Genomic DNA, 23,460 nt, shown 5'->3' with positions numbered 1-23,460 from the left:
CTTTATAAAGGCTTAGAGACTTTTAAGAGCTTCTTTTAGAGACTCTTGAGAAGGTAAAAAGAACTATTATAAACTGAAACTTTGGCATTAATTTCTTAAAAATTTATTGAATTTGTTCAGCCCACTTCATTAATTGCATTATTATTTTTTCAACGTAATGAATGTTATAGAAAATTCATTACGTTGAAACGTTTTCTTTTCGAAGTAGAAAAAAAAGGAATTTAATTACTTATACAATAAATAATTATTCATATATTTTTGGAATTAATTTTCCAAATACTTTAAGCTTTGATATGATTTCTCGAACTTTATTCCGCGTAACATCGCATGTAGGTCTTTAATATAGGTTAAACGATATCGTGATAAAGGTCTATTTATAAACATTTTACAAAGTATCACGAAATACTTTATATGATGTGAATATTGCTAGACTTAGTTGATACTCATATAATTATTATTGATCTAAATTATTCCGATGAAATTAGATTACATTCGTTCAATGTCAGGAATTCATCTACAATGGAGATGCTATTTATTTCGTATTGATAATGGTCTCGCTTATAATTAGCCCACCTAAATCAAAGTTTTCATAGGTTAATTTCCTGTATATTTACTATAATATAAAATGTAATAGATAATAATATTAAAAAATATAAATTTTTATACTTTGAAGAAATTTTATATTCTTTCCAAATCAATTGACCATGACAATTGAATATGTTATTAATTTAATCATACTATAATATCATACATAACAAATATAATTTCCCAAAGACATCAATGCATATTTTGACTTTTCGTTTCTATTGATCTAAAGAAATTCTGTTCAATATGAAAATCATAATTATTCTAAATGAAACGAAATATTATAAAGGGAAACTTGGCATTTCTTTCTCTTTTAAAAAGTGTTTAATCGGATTTGTCCAGTTCAATACTAATTTTAAACATTCATATTTTTTATAAAGGAATGGATCTTATATAAAATATCCCAATTTTCAATGATGCTGATTTTACAGGATATCTTCAATAAGGAAAGTATTTATATCCTTTTTCTTACAGTACATCAATTATAGGGATCGCATTGTAAGTGATAGATAAAAATGTATCAGTAAATATACCGGTAATTTGATGATAATACCGGTAAATTCAGTAAAAAAAACAAAAAAAAAAAATAGGTAAACACGTATTAATTTAATTTTTGAAGCCGAATATTTATATATATACAATACATACACCTTTACTTGTATTTATATTTTTATATATTAAAGACAGAAACGTCAAACGTTTTTATTTAAACTGAAAAATATATTTATATCATTTATCTTTTGAATTATTACTTTACTGTTCTTTACAACGGGCCAAAGATTCAAGCTCGGTACCCTAAAAATCTCCGAATACATGTTTTCAGGGTACCGAGCTTGAATGATACAGGATAGGACAATTTCATTGGTTAGATAGAGAAGAATTAATGTCTTTCAACAGAAAAAAATTAAAGATAATTCAAGACATTCAAAATTTTTCTAATACTAACTCTAACACACCACACAGCCCGAATATGAAATGGTAATCGGCCAATTCATCAAATTTCGCAAAAAAAAATGGATCAAATATTTAAACTCAGTACCCTCAAAAACCCGTAAAAACATTTTTTGCTCGCTAGTAACTTTGTATTAAGTAATTTACCTATTCAAATGCCATCATCCTGCTGGTCAGATAGAAATTTAGGCTTATTGCGGGCGGAGGATTGAAGTTAATTCAACCAAAAGTAGTCCTTCACTTGAATGAGAGCCTAAAAAGTTTCTGAAATTGTGTCGAAATGAGTAAAGAACAGACTAACAAACTTATATATATATACAGTATATATTAGATAACATATTATTAACAAAGAAAACATTAAAGTTTTCCTTACAGTTTCCCTAGTTTTTCAGTTTTATACAGAAACATATTTTTCATTCGATGACTCATATTCAACGGATTTTTCAGCTGCCGATAGAAATGCATAAATCATGCATTTAATAAACTTTAGTATCGATTAAATGCAAATCGATTCAACAATATTAAAATTGCTTGAAAGAAGGATTAAAAATAAATATATCCACGTGATAACATATTTAAACAATAATAAAGAAAATTCCCCGAAAACTTAATCGTAACCAAAACATTCTGAAAAATACATACAGTATATATACTGTATATATTTTTAAAATTTTTTACGTCAAAAGTAAACAAACCTCGAAAACGTTTGTACTAGATACTAGATTGTTACAAAATTGATATATTATCAAACTATTATTTTGTCTGGCAGATAAAAGTATTGAAGGGCGAACACATGAAACATGACTCATTAATGAAATCGCCACATGCGATTTCATCATCAGATAGCGAAACCAATAATAAAACAGATCAATAGTTACAGCAGAGGAAAAGAAAATTAATTATCGGTATAGTAAATTGTAGTAGGCCTACTAGGAAGTACGAAGTGGAAAAAAAAATTAAAACACGAATAAATCGATCGTATCGAGCGAAAACGCATGTACTGTACAATATTTGCATTTCTATTTCATTTACAGAATTATTATCGATTAGAGTATATTCGAATTGTCGATGATGTCATATCCTACAAATTATGCAGGAGGCGTTGCAATCGTTTTGCGATCTGACATCAGAATCATCGCTGGATCGAGCCGGTCTACAATATGGCGTGGATGAGGTTCGATTCTTTCTCTTTAATATGAACTCTCTCCGTAATAACATCTGACGTATACATATATATATATATTTAATCTCAGTACTTAAGCTCGAGAATAATTCGTCCACATTATGTTTATCGTCGATATAAGCTAGAATTTCTTAATGGTAAAGAAAAGATGGTAAGATTGATACTAATCTAATTCTCGTGTATACATTGCAATATATCAGCTTTTTTTCTTATAATATTTAACTTTCAAAGTATCATCAGTGATGAAATCAAAAGTGATTACTAGGAAGACAATCCAGTTTGTTTTCCTTGTAACCCGCTTTGTAGGCTTTTTCCACTTGCAAATCGAATATTTAATTTATTATAACTTAAAAAAATATGTTTTATAGTTAACCTAATAGTTTTAACATGCAAACCTAGTTACTTGTAAGTCACACCCTTTAAATGTTTCAGTGCATGCTTCAAATGTTAACAAGATAATGCTCCTGTCATTCATGTTAAGTTCTATGCTCCTTTAAGAAAAAGAAATGTGTTTGTATTCTTTTATATATATAATATTGTGTGTATAGTTTATAGTGTACAATTGTATATAGTACTCTATTACAGTGGTCTCCAAAGTGGGGTATGCAAAGTTATAGTTAGGGTACGCCAAGTCTCCCTTCAAAATACAGTGTGTGTTCTGTCCACAGTCTGTCTAATCTTATGATTGTCCTCCCAAAGAAGTAGGCTAACCATCACTTGAAATCGTACATGGAAAAAATTCAAATTGCAGGTAGCGGGAAATTTAGCAGTAATTATATTATATGGGATACAACTTATAAGGGTACGTGATCAAAAAAGTTTGGAGATCACTACTCTATTATGTACTATATACAGTTAATTTTGAATTATTTATCTGTATAAAACTGCTATTAATATATCAGTATTTTGATATATTAAAAGAAGTTTTATGATGATTAAAATATAAAATTTGATGGGAAATTATATATGATCTTAATTAATTATCTCTATTGAGTTTATATTGTAAATTTTAAAATATAAATGGTGATAAGGAGTAATCTTTATTTTAAATATAAATGCAGAGATCATCCAGAGTGATCCGCCAATTATCACGCATGGTTTGTTCAATCTTCGCGACTGTCTAGTCGGAAATTGACTGTCGCTTCTTTCTTTGTTGTGAATTTCAGTACGACCAGCTGCAAACTTCCTAAACCACTTACGGATGTTTTTGACATCCATGCACGACTCGCCATACACTTCCATCAATTGGCGATGAATTTCAATTGATTTAACGCGACATGGCGGCGAGCTAGTATGATATGGGCATACAAAAACTACCACAGTGCCTACAAAAATGCATCGACGGAAATGGCGATTATGTAGAAAATAGATAAATGTTCAAGCTTTAAAATGATGTAAAAATTATTGAAAATAAACGTTTATTTGTATTTCTAAAAAATAGGAGACGTTACTTTTGGGATTACCCTCGTAAATGTATTAAATAAACATAGACTAGAAGTTTCAATTGTAGACGTTTCTGGTGTTTTAGAATTTAATTATTGATACAAATTAAAGAATTCGCAATAAATGGTTATAACAAAACATAATTACACACATTCACATCATGATACAAGATTATTATACACATGCAGCTAAAAGTCATATAAACGATGGAGTTCTGTTATTATTCCTCAATTCACGCAAGAAAACTTAATCGGAAACTTCTGTGAGATAAACTTTGCATTAGTTTATCACGCTAATAAATGATAAATTGTACTTAACGTTATGCCTACATTCTAATAATAAATTNTATAATTTTGTTAATGCATTGATTTTCTGAGGCAAACATTATTTTTTTATAATCTGTGAAATAATATGATAAATTTTGTCAGCTAAATTATTAAATTTATTTATTTAAATAACTTATATCTATAGTGTATATTGCAATGAAAATAAAATGAATATAGGAACTAAGCAATTGCATTTAACTGCAATATATTTTAATAATAATTTTTGAGAAATGTAAATTTAAGAATGTAGATTAAGTGATAAGTTAAATATTCCAATGTTTTATAATATATAACTTTTAATAAAATAATAATTTATAATTTCAGTTTAGTAAAGGTATTGATTACTGATTAAGTTTGCAGTACATAAAATGGTATAATAGCATGTTACATACAAAGTATACAAAATTTATCATGATATTAGAAAGAACTCTTGTTAAATATATTATATATCACTGAAATGATAAATAACTATGATGAATGTCTGTAAAAATAAAAGTAAAAAATATTGTAAGCTATCCATTAAACATGTGCCAATTGTTTGTTAGCTAATTATATACATAACAGAAGCATTTTAATGGCTAAATATGAAAATTAACAGAATAGAAATAATAAATAATTAAACACATGAATTAAAAAAAGCATTTCAATATAAGCTTAAAATTTTAATTGTAAAATTAAGGATTTCAAAAATTTAATTATTTTATAAATTAATGAAGTCCTTGTGAATTAACTGGTGATAGTTTATTTTCATGTACACTTTGATAAAATAGTAAATAAGATTTAAATTATGATTTTGTTAAAACATTTGTTGAAGTATATTCATCATTAAACAAATTATACATCTGGACACTTATTAAAATATACTTAGCAGTATTGAAATGTATAATTTTGGGATGATGAATTTGTTGATTTAGACTTTTAAATAAGGTAATTGGTTCATGCACTATACTTTATTATCAACAGATTGCTGAGGTAAAGAAAGAAAGAAGAAAAAAAAAGCAAAGTTGATACATTAATGTAATTAATTTTATTCCAAAAGAAAAAGAAAATTTATCATTTCTTATATGAAAATTGACTTTTCTAATTACTTCAGCAAAGTATTTTATAAACTGAATATCTAATTAGAAATCCAGAGTTGCAAAATTGACAGAAAAATAATGATAAAAATCTGTATATTTTTAAAATTAATTTTTTAAACATTCTTTTTGATTCAAGTATACTTGCTGTTTTTAAGTGCTTGGATAATAAGATAAAAAAATTTTTTTTTTACACAATTGAATGAAAAAGATAGTTTTGCTTTAATTCTTTCTATACAAAAAAACATCTTTGAATATTGCAATCATTCATACAGTAGTATTAAATATTTATATAATCATCATCTATAGAACTAGAATAATGATTATAATGTTTGCTATCAAGTTATTTTTGGTTGTCCAGAGCATTTTTTTTTTCCTTCTATATTTCAGCAAAATTTATAACATTTCTTTTTCCTGTCAGGTACAAACTTTAATGTGGAAAATATTTTAAGGTTTTGTAGCATAATATTGCTATTATATATTATATTTTTTCACATTTTTAGATCACGTATTCAACTGCAGAAATACTGCTTAAGGTAAGAGAATACCGACTCTATTGATTCTGTACCTGACAAGGTGAAGTGAGATACCTGGCTTTATAATAAATCCGATACTGATATCACATCATGTCACAGGGTTATTATGTTAAATCTACAGGTATATTTTAATGTTATTGCTATCTCTTTGTCTGCTCACCTATTTACTACGTTTTTCATGTATTAATATTTTATTCTGTACATGTTTAGATGGAAATATGAAAGATAAAAAAAACACTATTTCTAGGATACAGAGATTGAAAAGACATTTGAGTTGTGGATTTGGTAGACTTTGTAAGTTCTTTTCACATTTTTTTTTTTCTCGTTCTTTCGTGTTTATATATGAGGAGTGAATGTTAATGCGACGGGAGAGACGAACTCGCAAACGGAAATTTTAATAATAGTGAATGGGGAATTTTAAAATTCATTTATAAATTCTAGTGGGGATGCAGTTTTAATGAAGGCAAAAATTCCATTTTGGTACGGTTTTTTCGCTTGGAAAAACACCCGGAAATTTATCGTTGTCCTCCAATGATCCGTCATCAACTAGGTTTTGGTTGGAGGGCGATGTTCAGCCGACTTTCAGGCGCCGGTTCGCGACACGATGACAGGTGCTGTTCGATTGTTCGTCACTCCCTGCAAAGGTGGCTTCTGTTCAGAAGCTCTAACACCGACACTCACGATGTTTAATATGTGTAGGTTTCTAAATTGGCCTAATATTGTAATTTATATTAATAGTAGTATTAAAAAAACAAACAAAAACTACACTCGTATTTGTTTATTTTCAGCCGTATCCAAAGAAGACATTGTTCCCGAATTCGATCAAGACAACGAGGTAAGTAGATTTTATATATAGATTCTTCTTACCAGGTTTGCTGATACAACATTAACTATTGACACGCTTAGGTTATAAGGAAGACGGAAAAGCGCGGAAGAAAGTTCCATTAGTTTATATGACCACGTATCAGATAGAAACATGGTCGGAATAGGTTTTTTTTCCCCATCTTTCCTTTTCACCGAATCTCTAGCACAGTTAATTTCCATTAGCCGTAGCTACTAAATAAACCTTAGAAACACATAATGGAAGAGGAACACTTTCCTTTCGTTCCGATAGTTTAATTTAATTAGGATATCTTCGAGGAATCGTTAATTGGATTATCTGCATCGATTAACCGCAGAAATAATGTTAAGTTTTACAATTACTTTCGGGATTTATCTTTAAAGAGTAAAATTGTCGTCAATCGATTCCATAATTATTCCCGCACTTTGTCTAATCGGTAACAATAATAAAGTTTAAATTTTCGCAATATCTCCGGTATTTAGTATTTTGATTTTTCATTGTCGTCATCGCATTGTTTTATTTTTATCTACTTTCTTTTTATAGAATATCGAAGTAACAAAGGTTACTTTGAACGGATTAGACGAAGATAGAACGGAAATTTTATGCCCGTCAACAGCCACGACGCTCTGTACTCCCTTATCCGATACGGTGGATAACTATAAGACTCTATACGAACCGAACGGCAATATAAGACCTCCACCTCGCACAAGCTCTACCCACAGCCATCTAGATAATTATAGCAAAAGACACGGCAAACACGGTACGTTGAATTTTAAAATGGAACTAAAGACCATAGGTGTCCAAGAACGTCATTCGAGTGAAATATTTGCAGCAGTTAGTCCAGTGAAACGCCAGTGGTCAGCACAGGAATGGGTCATCCCTCGCGAAGAACTAGCCAAAATCACAGAACGAGAATTCCGATTACATATACCACGACGACCCAAATCCGAAGTCATCTGTGGAGGAGAGAGAATGAAATCCAGTCGTTACTCCGGAATCCCATTCTCGGTTTGTATTTATTTTTTTACTATTTATTACGTCACATCCTCTTTATGTGTACGTACGAGTATATATGTAGGTATACATATATTGACGTAATTAATAGGCAGGATATAGCGTATATATGTAAGTTGTCTATCATAATTTTTTTGAGGGGGGATTTGTCTCGGTTTTGAAAAGATGATGAGGCATGTATTATCTTGGTGGAAGTTTTTGTGCTGCAGAAATGGGCACTCGGAAATTAAGGTAATTAAGGTTGTTATTTTCGATTAAATTGGTTTATAATACGCAGACGGTGATATAAATTGGTGCTTTGTTACGTGTTTTAATCTGCACTGATTTGTTTATTGATTGATAGCTGTCTCGCTTGTTTTATAAGCGTTTATATTCTCTTAAGACAATATAACAAGAATAAAGAATTGTTCTATAGTTATAAACAAATCTATTGATAAAATTTTAAATAACTATTATATATTGATGTACTAAATTTAATTTACACCTACGTTTGAGTTATTTTAAAAAGTAAACTTCCACTATTTTAAGCAGAGGATCAAGAAAATAGTTAACAAAGTTTGATTTTTGTGATATTTCTGTTATTTAATTTAACGAATTTTATAAGCATTGATTAATAACAAATAACGAATTTAGAAAGTTTAAATTTTATATGAAAAATTTATATCTAATTGAATGTAATTTTATATTTATTTTTTAAATTAATTTTATTTTTTCTTTTAAATGTCGCAACTTTTAGTCTGGAAACTTATATGAAAAATTATTTTTACGATTGAATTTGCTCAGAAGCATGCTCTTTATTGAGGTCAATTATTAATCTAAGTTAATATGTTAGTCTTTAGAAAATGAATTAATCCTCATCACTGCTTAAATTTATTTTAGAAATCGCGTGAACTTAAAGCATAGTCTGTATTTTAGGTGGTTTCTATGTCACAAAGTTTCATAGCCCCCGCTATAAGATGAGGAGGAAGTTAATGATAACTATCGAGTAAACTTTAAGGGGGAGAGGAGATAATGATAATTACGTCAAGTATAGGCCCTAAGGGAGAAGGAAATGAAACGATAATTACTGCATTAACTATAAGGGAGAAAGAATCTAACGATAGTTAATCAATAAACTATTAACTAGGGAAGAATCTAATGCTAATTATTAAGTAAACTATGAGGAATTGAGGAGTCTAATGATGATTACTGAGTAAACTATAAGATAGGCAATTGTAATGATAATTACTGTGTAAACTTTTAAGGAAAATGTGAAATGTAACGATAATTCGAATAAAGTATGAGAGAAGTTAGTGAGGATCGTTAAGCCAGTAGAAAGATAGTTATTGAGTTAACGGTAGGTTTAAATCTGTTAAGAGACTTTCGTAAATAGCGAATGTTACCACGAATCATTGATCATTTTCGTTTTATAAATATGAAATAGTTTCTTGGCGGGATGTAATAATTATATTATTTGCAATTATGTTTCGATATTCGAACGTCTTAAAACTTTTTTATACCGTTTTATGCATTGTTTTTTTAAATGGAAACTGATGTAATAATGTAATCAGGGAAAAGATTTTATAACAAGTCTGAACTTGAGGAAGAAACAATGCATTACTTATAAGGGGAAAGAAGGTGGTGCCATTAATTATTTCATACACTAAACGAGAAAATCGAAACCGTTAATTTATCACGTAAACCGTGAAGGAAAGTGAAATCGAGAACACTTTCTGTATTTAATCTGATAAAATGTTTTGCAATTTTCAACCAATCTTCTAGCATTTATAAATTAAACGGGGAGAACAGTGTAAACCAAGCAAATCCCATCGGATAAACATATCTTTCTAAGAAATTACTGAGAATAAGAGCGAGATCCCCTTAGGACAAGCATATTTATCAATAGTAGAGGGGATGGTGGTTGCTATTGATTCGTTGGTAATTTTTCACGCGATTTATGAGGTGCCGGTGACAAGTCTTCTCCAAAGACGTTATAAATGTTGTTTGGTCGTGTCTCGACTTCTAACTGCAGCCTTCAAAATCGGAATACATCGGGAGCACTCGAATCTGATTATGGAAATGTCCCGTTTTATGTCTTTTTATTGCCGATTAATGAACTCGTTTCGCTTTTAGTTTGCGTGATGCGTTATGCAGAGCTCGTACTTTTCAAGAGCCCGTTTGTTGACCTACGGTTCGTTGGATTTGTAACAATGTCAATACAACTGTTTTCTGTTCGGATGGAGTATTCGATTATTTTTGTTTTTTTTATATATTTATCTTTTGGAGGTTTCTAGAATGTACTAATAGATCCATTCTGTCTAGACGATGTCGTTGCATCGGTGCAAAAGGCTTCTAGCCTTTGCAGCTAATTGGCATGTCGCCAGCTAATGCTTTGTTGAAGTCGGGAAACAACTTAAGTTTCTCACACGTAATTTTTTTTTATGTAGGAAATATATTTTATCGTAAATATATTTCTGGGTTTATTCTTAATACCCAGTGATGTATTTTAATTAAAATTAATTTTAGCAGAACAACACAGAACGTCTAATTTTTCTTCATTTTTAATTTGATTATATTTTATGTTTAAGTTAAAAAAAAAATTAATATCAGACATTTGTTATGTGAATGTTAAAGTTCAATGTGCTCATCTACTGTATCGATAAATATTTAATTTTATAGAAAGTTTCTTTCTTTTTTATTTTGTTATCACATGTATTTTTATATTAAGCAACTTTTTCAATTGCTTTAAAAAATGTTGAGTTTTTATAAAAATTCAGCTTTTAAATTTTTATAAGAAAATAAATTTTTAAAAAGTTTTTTTTTTTTATTNTACCTATATATATATGTATATATATATATAAGTTGAGAAATTTGAGTGTTGCATAAGATCAAATGCCTTATCTATCTTTTGGTGATTGGTAATTATTGGAATGTATCAGATGATAAATCTTTAAGTGATAATGAAATGTTTTTGCACGTGAGGGAGAGGGTCAGTGGTGGTTGTGGAATGTCTGATAGCCATTAGTGTTTATCTAATCATTATTGCCAAACATCAATTCTTGTGACTGAGAAGCTATTAGAACAAGTCTTATTACAAAGTGTGAGTAATTAATATATTCCTTAATATTCCAACTTTTTACAGTTTTGTTAATTGGGGTTTTTTTAGTTTATCTTATCCAATGTAAAAAGTACAATTGGAAAGGACAGAAGAAAAAAAATGATTCAATTTTCATTGCTGAAGTGAAAGTAGTTAAATTAATAAATAAAAGGATTTTAGTAGTGTAAAATCAATTTTTGTGATAAATAAATAATGAAAGATTGTTTTAGTGAGTAAAAGAGATTAATCAATTGGATAAGAATCCCATTAAACTCTTCTGCAGATGGTAATTATGATTCATTTAGTCAATCAACTATATTAAATTGGCTAATTGAATTATTTTACTTTTTTTTAAATGTCTTGTTTCTAAAATTAAATTGTGTAAAAAAATTATATGAAGTTTTATGTTATAAATTAATAAATTTTAGTTAATGCTAGTATTAAATTTGATTTTGTATACTTATTTTTTGAAATATTAATTCTTTCTTCATTTTTTAAAGTAAGGTATTAATAATTAATAATCACTTCACAGAAAGGAATAAATTTCAAATTTTTCGGAATAAAATTATGCATTAAATAATGTAAAATGTTTTCAATATGATGAATGATATTAACAAAATTTAGAAAGAAAGAAAAACCATTTAAGAAAATTAAACAATATTTTAGTTTTGTTTAATATTCAATAATTTCTGTTGTAAATTTTTTATATTTTTATTCATATAAAAGCAATTATACATTAAATAATTAATTATGAATATAAATTTGTACTACTAATTACTCAATTTCTTGAATTTATTTAATTTTTATTATTTATTATAAACTCGTTTGATCACTGTTATATTATTATCTGTAGGGAGTCTTTACTATGAATCATCTATCTTGGTATGTGTACATGTACTTTTTGTGTGAAATTTCATTTACACAATAAATGCATTTTGGAATATAAAATATCATTTTTCATCCTGTTTAACTTCAGTGTATAAAAAAGAATAATTTCGATTTTGTAATAGCTTGATTTTATTTTGTTTTTTAAAACAGATGTAATATTTAAAACTTAAAATACAAATATATTTTATTAACATTTTTATTAAAAATTTTATATAGAAATAGTATGAATATATTAACTTAAGATTCAAGGTCTAATTACTTCCAGAAAATGATATAAAATAAATAAATAACTTTCAAAGAATCAAAATATTTATTTAAAATTTAATATATCCTATTTTATTTGGTTTATTTTCATTTAGTTTACAAAATATAACATCTTTGACATTTACATCTTATTATTATTATTATATTTAAATAATATATCAAAACCTATTTATTTTTGTTTAATTAAATGTTACAACTCATTATTTTTGCACTTGGGATTTTGTAGGACAAAAGGTAAATGAATTTATTTAATGAAAAATTCAATTTTGACTCTAAAATGCATAATACAATAAGTTAGTTGAATCATAAATATTAATATATTTACTTCATTTAAAATAATTATATGAAGTTTATAATAATAATAAAATGAAATATATTTTGAGAATTGTTGAATTACTATTTATTATTAGTATGAATGTTTTTGTACTTTTAAACAATTTATTTTTTTTATTTTTTTTAGAATGGTGTTTTTTAACTTGTAATTTGAGTAGATTTTTTTAAAAATAAAAATAGTTAAATATATTTGAAATTTTTAAAATATTAAATGTCATTGTACTAAACTAAAATGTACAGTAAATAAATTAATAATAATAAAACTTTTAATTTTAGATTTTCGCTGGATGATGAAATTTTCTTTAAAAAATAAAAAAGATGTAGTTGTTTCCAAAAACTTGGGTGATCATCATATTTCTTTTTAAAAAAATTTTATTATTTTAAAAAAAATAATAATAAAACTTTGTTATAAAATTAAAAATTTTTTAATATAAAGATTAACACACTATAATATGAAATATATAAAAGATTATGATGATAAAAATACAGAACTTGTTTATAAATAAATTAATTACTTATATACAATGTATATTTTTATTAAATTTAATTGTTTATTGAAAATTTAATTAAATTTTATGAAAAAATAAATAAATATTATTCACAAAATATATATTGTTATTATGGATTTTATGATATATGGGTAATAATATAAAATTCATTAAAATGATTTGGATGAAAAAGCAGTATGTAAATTTGTTTATAACTTTTATATATGTGTTTTTGCAGAAAAAATATCTTAATATTGTTTATTTTATAAATTATTTGTATTTATATATTTGATTGCTGCTTTTCTTTTAAACTTTAATATTTATTACAAAAAAAATTGAATTATAATGAAATTTATCTTTTATTTTATTTTTTTGTGAGGGCTTAATATATTGAATTTTATTCTTGTTGTCATCATATATTGTATTTCTTCTTTATAGTTATACCAGTTTTATTATTTTTTGCCAAAATGATAAAATTGGTTAAATCTGTGAAAGAGATTATCACTGCAGCTCTTGGCCACTATCCAAATAATTGACTTTTTGCTCTAGATTATCTGGATATTACAAACTTAACAACAGGATGCTCTGTTTCATTATTAGTGGATGCATTTTTATGTACTATCCTGATATTAATTAAAAGAGAAAGTTTTAGAAGTAATTTTGTTGTCTGACAAAACTTTTAATAAAAACATGCAAATATATAATTGCCAAAAAAAGTTTATATATTTAACTATTCCAATTTAATAAAAATTTTATTAAATTGGAATAGTTAAATGGTTTAATAAAAACATAATTTATACTACTCAAAATTGCATAAATTACATTTGATGGATATTAATTTAAATGTATTTGATTAAACTAAAAAATTCTATTAGATTATAAGCAATTAAAATTTCTTATCTACATTCTTCTTGGTATTATTACTTTATATATAGTTAAAACTAAATAATCAGTGAAAATACATCTTAATTGTAATCATTTTTAAGGACATTTTTATTTTGTTGATATATATTAAGTAATTTTATTTCATTAATTGAATAAATTACATATGAAATAAAAAAAAGAGCAAATGTTACTTTATTATTCAAATAATCATAATGTTTCATCACTTAAAGATAAAAATCTGAAAATAATGAAGAAAAATTAAATAGTGTAATGTATACTAATATATCATCATATTAGACTAAAAATCTTTAAAAAATTAATAGACTTTAAAATTCTTGAAATATCAAAATTTCTCAGTTTGATATTTTTGTTAAATAAAATACAATTTTGTAAAATGATATAAAAATAATTAAAGAATTTATATATATAAATAAAAATAGCTTTAAAAAATTTTGAGACATATATGATGTAAAGAAAGGATAAAAATTAAAGTTCATTTATTTTCCAGATGTAATTGAAATTCGTCAAGGTTATCAGAATAAATTTTATTCTTGTGCATTATCATAGGTAACCAATTAACATGTTTAACATTCAAGGTTTTAATAAATGGTCAAACAGGTCAATATTAAATGTTTTTTAAAAATTGCTTTATGATTATCTTTATAATTTCTATTAAGAAAAAGTATAAAAATTTATTTAAAAAATATAAATTTTTGAAATAAAATAATAATATAAAATATTCAATTAATTAATTATAAATTTTAAATATTTAAAATCAGATATGCAATTTTTATGCTATTTTAAGGCAGTAAATAAATGCAAAGTAAAATATTGAAACTAGGTTAACAAATTAAAAAGCTAAAATATGCCAAAATAAGTCATATTAGACGGACATTGAAAGTACTATGGGCTACATATAAAATAGGGGTTTATATTTTCAGGGAATGCTTATATAAAATGGTATATTTTTTATTATAAACAAACCATGAAACTGGATCTAGATACAAATAAAGCATCAAAGTAATAAATTACATTTAAAAATAATAATTTATTACTTTAAAGGTTGAATTTTCGACATGATCAAAATATTTATATTGTCATGCAGATGGAAAAATTTATGACTAGATTAATGATTGTTAATTACAAAACTATGAAGATATTGTATTATTGATGTACAGTACAATGTTCAAAAACATTACTTTTTACAAAAATTTTAATTAGTTTCTTTATTAGCAAAATTTGTTTTTTTAAGTAATTATTAACATATTTAACTGAATATAACTGAAAATAGAAATTATCAAAAATTTTCTTTATAAGTTTTATAGATTTGAAAAAGATGTTAACTAATATGTTTGTGCTGTTTAGAGTTACATTTTAAATTATGTAGACTTATTTATTTACATTTCATATAAAGATACTGCCATAGATACATATATGAATTTTTAAAATTCATTATAATATTTTAATGGTTACATATAAATACATTATTTTTTTTTATTTGAAATTTTTCTTCTTAATAAAGAATAAAAATTCAACATATGTTTATCATTATTTTAATGTTAATTATTTTCATTTGGTCAGTTTCTTACTGTACTGTACTCATAGCTTAAATAAAGATTACATAAATATAGTTAAGTCATTTGTCTCTGAATAACATATGTGAATTTAAATTAAGCAAAATTATATGATCTTATAAAAAATTATTTATTTGTAAAGATCATATAATTATTCAAGTGTTTATACTTGTTGAATGAGGAATCCTTTTAATTAGTGTAAAATTTTTTACTTAGTCAACCTTCATTAATAAGTTAATATTATTTTTACTGGTAGAGTATTTTCAAAACTTTGTCATTTGTAGCATAAGAAAATTTAATATTTAAAGTAATGAAAGTAATGAGTNTAAATAAAAATAGCTTTAAAAAATTTTGAGACATATATGATGTAAAGAAAGGATAAAAATTAAAGTTCATTTATTTTCCAGATGTAATTGAAATTCGTCAAGGTTATCAGAATAAATTTTATTCTTGTGCATTATCATAGGTAACCAATTAACATGTTTAACATTCAAGGTTTTAATAAATGGTCAAACAGGTCAATATTAAATGTTTTTTAAAAATTGCTTTATGATTATCTTTATAATTTCTATTAAGAAAAAGTATAAAAATTTATTTAAAAAATATAAATTTTTGAAATAAAATAATAATATAAAATATTCAATTAATTAATTATAAATTTTAAATATTTAAAATCAGATATGCAATTTTTATGCTATTTTAAGGCAGTAAATAAATGCAATGTAAAATATTGAAACTAGGTTAACAAATTAAAAAGCTAAAATATGCCAAAATAAGTCATATTAGACGGACATTGAAAGTACTATGGGCTACATATAAAATAGGGGTTTATATTTTCAGGGAATGCTTATATAAAATGGTATATTTTTTATTATAAACAAACCATGAAACTGGATCTAGATACAAATAAAGCATCAAAGTAATAAATTACATTTAAAAATAATAATTTATTACTTTAAAGGTTGAATTTTCGACATGATCAAAATATTTATATTGTCATGCAGATGGAAAAATTTATGACTAGATTAATGATTGTTAATTACAAAACTATGAAGATATTGTATTATTGATGTACAGTACAATGTTCAAAAACATTACTTTTTACAAAAATTTTAATTAGTTTCTTTATTAGCAAAATTTGTTTTTTTAAGTAATTATTAACATATTTAACTGAATATAACTGAAAATAGAAATTATCAAAAATTTTCTTTATAAGTTTTATAGATTTGAAAAAGATGTTAACTAATATGTTTGTGCTGTTTAGAGTTACATTTTAAATTATGTAGACTTATTTATTTACATTTCATATAAAGATACTGCCATAGATACATATATGAATTTTTAAAATTCATTATAATATTTTAATGGTTACATATAAATACATTATTTTTTTTTATTTGAAATTTTTCTTCTTAATAAAGAATAAAAATTCAACATATGTTTATCATTATTTTAATGTTAATTATTTTCATTTGGTCAGTTTCTTACTGTACTGTACTCATAGCTTAAATAAAGATTACATAAATATAGTTAAGTCATTTGTCTCTGAATAACATATGTGAATTTAAATTAAGCAAAATTATATGATCTTATAAAAAATTATTTATTTGTAAAGATCATATAATTATTCAAGTGTTTATACTTGTTGAATGAGGAATCCTTTTAATTAGTGTAAAATTTTTTACTTAGTCAACCTTCATTAATAAGTTAATATTATTTTTACTGGTAGAGTATTTTCAAAACTTTGTCATTTGTAGCATAAGAAAATTTAATATTTAAAGTAATGAAAGTAATGAGTGATTAAAAAATTAATCACTCATTACTTTCATTACTATAACTATAAAAAAAATTAACTATAACTATAAAAAAAAATTAGATGGAATAGTTATTTATAAAAATGTTACTTATAAAGTCATTTTTAGATTTAGAACTTAACTAATCAATTATGATTAGTTTTTTAATACAGATTTAAATTGTTTAATTTAATTTCAAACATTTCAAATGCACTGTTTATAGAATGCTATTTTAAAAATTTCAACATTCCTATACCATTTACAATTAAGCATCCATTTAGATAAAATTAATAATACTTTTTCAAATTCTGTAAAGTCTTTTGAATTAATTTTTTAGAAAAATGTCTACAGCCAAACATCTAGTTCTCTTTTTTTATTTTGTATTTTAAAAATGCAAATGAACAATTGTTTCAGTACAGTCGACCCCCCTATAAGATCATTGATTTTTCCGTTTTATCTGAATTACATGTTGTACGAGTCACTTAGATTTTACAAATATGTGAGCCATTCACAGTCCGGCACACGTATTTGTAAAATCTAAGTGACTCGTACAACATGTAATTCAGATAAAACGGAAAAATCAATGATCTTATAGGGGGGTCGACTGTATTACACAACTTTATAAAAATGCTTTATTACAGTGTTTGTCATAGTTTTATTACAATTCAGTTTCCTTGAAATTATATTTATTATATAATTATAATAATGTACTTTTAAATCATTGTCATTAAAGCATAGTTTTATATTACAAAAATAAAAATAACCATCCACTTTATTATGGGTAATTGTTCTGTTCAGAAATGTTTTAAAAAAAGTTTAACTGATTGAATTAAATCCAAAATCCAAATTAAATCCATTTGGATAATAAGGCATTTCATTAATGCAAATATAATTTGTAAACTTGCTAAATGCTTTTAATATTCTGTTTATCCTTTTATAGTCAATGATATAAAAATATAAAAAGGTCAACTAAAGATGATGATTTAATTTTTACTGTGAAATAAATTAATTTATTAAAGATGTTTACATGTAAGTCTGTATGATGATTCAAAATTTATTTATATAATTTAAAATCCATAGATAATGATTCTGAAAATAGATATCTAGCAAGTAAAATTCTAATAATCATAATAAGATCTAGCAAGATTATAATAGCAGTATTACTATGTATTAGACGTAATCATTTATGTTAATGTTATGATTTTGTGAATGATATGTTGTCATCCTTATTGATTCTCATCCATCTTTCCTTGAAAATAAAAAGTAATTTTCTTCTTTTTATGTTTTTCTTAAGAAAGAAAAAGAGGGATTTTTTTTTCTTATTCCTCCTTTTCAGTGAGAATATAAAGTCTGTTATAGGAAAGAATGAAAGAAAGGGGGAAAAAATTCTTGTCATATGAATGGGTAAAAATTTGATTAGCTATTCAAGAGGAATTTTTTTGTTTCGCTGGTAATTATTTAGAATTATCTCATAACTTATAATCAGCATAAGTTACATTGTACTTGATTTTGCTTTGAAAAAACATTAAAATTTAAAGAATTAAATTAAATTTAAAATGTATTATTAAAAATAAATATTGCTTATTAATGGATTTTATCAACAAGTATTATTAAAAATTGTTTTTTTTTAATTTATTACATTTAAAACAAATAAGCCTTCAAACCAACATAATTTATTTAAAATCAAATATTTTTTAAAATATTGTCCATTCAAGTACAATGTATTATATAAAAATGTATATTAAATAATTTTTCAGAGTTTTAATAATGATATTATTAGATTAGAAATATATATCTGGATAATATATTTAAGAAAGAAAACATTTCTTCAATATTTATCATTGAGAGAATTTGAATTTAATTATTAATGTGTGCCATATAAAAAATAAATTGATTAATATTGCTGAAAAAGATGACAGCTTTATCATTATTTCAAAGTGCACACACACTTTTAAATACATTTTGATTGCAGCCAATTTATACACTAAAATTTAATAAGAGAGTGACATAGATAAATTATAAGGATTCTTTCCAGTTCACAGAATACTTCAAGTAATAAAGATTTTCCATTCTTCAAACTTAAATGATATCTGTCAATGTCTGAAAGAAGACATTGAAATGATTGAAAGTTGACAAGTAGCCTGCCATAAAAATAATTGGAAATTCAGCTGAATTTATTGAAGGTTTGTCATTTTCAGCAATTTTTATAAAAAAAAAAAAAAAATATAGCAAAACTGTAAAATAATTTCTGATCATAAATTTTATATATCTACATTTCTCTTGTAATTAGAAAATATATATGATTCCATCTCTAATATCTCAATAATAGAAACTGATTTATATAAGTAGCTTACAAATCACAAATTAATATTCTCTTACTAAATTTCAAATTTTTCTTTGAATGTTTAATATTTTCATAGTATTTATTTAGTGTTGAATTTAGATGAATAATTTTGAATAATCATCAATCTTTGTATTTTTAAGATTGATTTGTTTTAGTAATTAATATGTTAATAAAAATTATTCAAATTTCATTAATAAATGAATTTAACATAGTTAAATAGTAATAATTTTCATGTATAAAAAGTACATAATTATTTGCTAGCTGATAACAGGATCAAGTACTGTACATTATAAAGTTCATTTAGATATAAAAAACTGATTCATTTAAAAAATATTAGATGATTCAAAAAAATTTATATGTAAATGTTTTAAGCTGAATTTTATCATTTATTATGCTAATGAATAAATAATGAAAGCATGAAACAATTCTGTGCATACTATGTGCTCTGTTTGTGAGCATATGTTATTTATGAGAACCTCTCATAAATAGAAATCTTGTAAATGGGGATGAGACATTAATACTATTATTTCTTATTAAAATTTATAAGTCAATCCCATAATCTCTGGGATCTCATTATATGTCAATCCCACTTTCCCTATTCATGTTCTCCAAATAAGATTAAAGTGCTGCAAGTATCTATTTATCTATCAAACACTGATTTGAAATAAAACAAAAATATTTTATTCACTGATATAAAAGGTACTAATATAAAATGAGGAAAGCAAATATGAAAATTATAAGATATTTCTTAACTATTGTTTTATTAAGTAAAGACAATAAATAAGCAGAAAACAAGTAATATAGAGTGAAACAAAATTGTAATTGCCAATAGAAGGATCTATAATGCCAAGATGAAGTTTACTAAATTTGATAATTGCAATGGAATGAATAGCCACTATCCTTAGCAAATAAAGAAGTAACATAAATGAAACGAAGAAACTGGAGACTGGAACCTACGAGACATCTAATCAGAACATGCAGGAAGTTTAATTTGCATTACAAATATTATGATTTAGCCTCTAGTAAAATTATTTTAAAAATTTATATATTATTTAAATTTTATATAATATTTTAATTTAAAATNATTTATTATATAATTATAATAATGTACTTTTAAATCATTGTCATTAAAGCATAGTTTTATATTACAAAAATAAAAATAACCATCCACTTTATTATGGGTAATTGTTCTGTTCAGAAATGTTTTAAAAAAAGTTTAACTGATTGAATTAAATCCAAAATCCAAATTAAATCCATTTGGATAATAAGGCATTTCATTAATGCAAATATAATTTGTAAACTTGCTAAATGCTTTTAATATTCTGTTTATCCTTTTATAGTCAATGATATAAAAATATAGAAAGGTCAACTAAAGATGATGATTTAATTTTTACTGTGAAATAAATTAATTTATTAAAGATGTTTACATGTAAGTCTGTATGATGATTCAAAATTTATTTATATAATTTAAAATCCATAGATAATGATTCTGAAAATAGATATCTAGCAAGTAAAATTCTAATAATCATAATAAGATCTAGCAAGATTATAATAGCAGTATTACTATGTATTAGACGTAATCATTTATGTTAATGTTATGATTTTGTGAATGATATGTTGTCATCCTTATTGATTCTCATCCATCTTTCCTTGAAAATAAAAAGTAATTTTCTTCTTTTTATGTTTTTCTTAAGAAAGAAAAAGAGGGATTTTTTTTTCTTATTCCTCCTTTTCAGTGAGAATATAAAGTCTGTTATAGGAAAGAATGAAAGAAAGGGGGAAAAAATTCTTGTCATATGAATGGGTAAAAATTTGATTAGCTATTCAAGAGGAATTTTTTTGTTTCGCTGGTAATTATTTAGAATTATCTCATAACTTATAATCAGCATAAGTTACATTGTACTTGATTTTGCTTTGAAAAAACATTAAAATTTAAAGAATTAAATTAAATTTAAAATGTATTATTAAAAATAAATATTGCTTATTAATGGATTTTATCAACAAGTATTATTAAAAATTGTTTTTTTTTAATTTATTACATTTAAAACAAATAAGCCTTCAAACCAACATAATTTATTTAAAATCAAATATTTTTTAAAATATTGTCCATTCAAGTACAATGTATTATATAAAAATGTATATTAAATAATTTTTCAGAGTTTTAATAATGATATTATTAGATTAGAAATATATATCTGGATAATATATTTAAGAAAGAAAACATTTCTTCAATATTTATCATTGAGAGAATTTGAATTTAATTATTAATGTGTGCCATATAAAAAATAAATTGATTAATATTGCTGAAAAAGATGACAGCTTTATCATTATTTCAAAGTGCACACACACTTTTAAATACATTTTGATTGCAGCCAATTTATACACTAAAATTTAATAAGAGAGTGACATAGATAAATTATAAGGATTCTTTCCAGTTCACAGAATACTTCAAGTAATAAAGATTTTCCATTCTTCAAACTTAAATGATATCTGTCAATGTCTGAAAGAAGACATTGAAATGATTGAAAGTTGACAAGTAGCCTGCCATAAAAATAATTGGAAATTCAGCTGAATTTATTGAAGGTTTGTCATTTTCAGCAATTTTTATAAAAAAAAAAAAAAAATATAGCAAAACTGTAAAATAATTTCTGATCATAAATTTTATATATCTACATTTCTCTTGTAATTAGAAAATATATATGATTCCATCTCTAATATCTCAATAATAGAAACTGATTTATATAAGTAGCTTACAAATCACAAATTAATATTCTCTTACTAAATTTCAAATTTTTCTTTGAATGTTTAATATTTTCATAGTATTTATTTAGTGTTGAATTTAGATGAATAATTTTGAATAATCATCAATCTTTGTATTTTTAAGATTGATTTGTTTTAGTAATTAATATGTTAATAAAAATTATTCAAATTTCATTAATAAATGAATTTAACATAGTTAAATAGTAATAATTTTCATGTATAAAAAGTACATAATTATTTGCTAGCTGATAACAGGATCAAGTACTGTACATTATAAAGTTCATTTAGATATAAAAAACTGATTCATTTAAAAAATATTAGATGATTCAAAAAAATTTATATGTAAATGTTTTAAGCTGAATTTTATCATTTATTATGCTAATGAATAAATAATGAAAGCATGAAACAATTCTGTGCATACTATGTGCTCTGTTTGTGAGCATATGTTATTTATGAGAACCTCTCATAAATAGAAATCTTGTAAATGGGGATGAGACATTAATACTATTATTTCTTATTAAAATTTATAAGTCAATCCCATAATCTCTGGGATCTCATTATATGTCAATCCCACTTTCCCTATTCATGTTCTCCAAATAAGATTAAAGTGCTGCAAGTATCTATTTATCTATCAAACACTGATTTGAAATAAAACAAAAATATTTTATTCACTGATATAAAAGGTACTAATATAAAATGAGGAAAGCAAATATGAAAATTATAAGATATTTCTTAACTATTGTTTTATTAAGTAAAGACAATAAATAAGCAGAAAACAAGTAATATAGAGTGAAACAAAATTGTAATTGCCAATAGAAGGATCTATAATGCCAAGATGAAGTTTACTAAATTTGATAATTGCAATGGAATGAATAGCCACTATCCTTAGCAAATAAAGAAGTAACATAAATGAAACGAAGAAACTGGAGACTGGAACCTACGAGACATCTAATCAGAACATGCAGGAAGTTTAATTTGCATTACAAATATTATGATTTAGCCTCTAGTAAAATTATTTTAAAAATTTATATATTATTTAATTTTTATATAATATTTTAATTTAAAATATTTTTAATATTATATTTTATAAATTATATAAT

General features: G+C 24.3%; 1 protein-coding gene across 1 annotated transcript in view; it reads left to right on the top strand.

Annotated features, from left to right (window-relative positions):
• Positions 1-2,637: 2,637 nt before the first annotated feature.
• LOC111629747 (cyclin-dependent kinase 14-like) overlaps positions 2,638-23,460 on the top strand; it is a 103,669-nt gene continuing 82,846 nt past the window's right edge. Inside the window, exons 1-6 of the mRNA XM_023373656.1 lie at positions 2,638-2,870; positions 6,068-6,221; positions 6,311-6,394; positions 6,889-6,935; positions 7,485-7,701; positions 7,774-7,949. Coding sequence (XP_023229424.1) covers positions 6,191-6,221; positions 6,311-6,394; positions 6,889-6,935; positions 7,485-7,701; positions 7,774-7,949 — 555 coding nt within the window. The 5' untranslated portion in view covers positions 2,638-2,870; positions 6,068-6,190. The remainder of the gene's footprint in view (positions 2,871-6,067; positions 6,222-6,310; positions 6,395-6,888; positions 6,936-7,484; positions 7,702-7,773; positions 7,950-23,460) is intronic.

The sequence above is a fragment of the Centruroides sculpturatus genome, unplaced genomic scaffold, assembly GCF_000671375.1.
Source record: "Centruroides sculpturatus isolate CEXI.00-Female unplaced genomic scaffold, Cexi_2.0 scaffold73, whole genome shotgun sequence".
NCBI classification, from domain to species: domain Eukaryota; kingdom Metazoa; phylum Arthropoda; class Arachnida; order Scorpiones; family Buthidae; genus Centruroides; species Centruroides sculpturatus.
The sequence above is the reverse complement of the archived record's forward strand: the minus strand, read 5'-3'. Positions and strand labels throughout refer to the sequence as shown.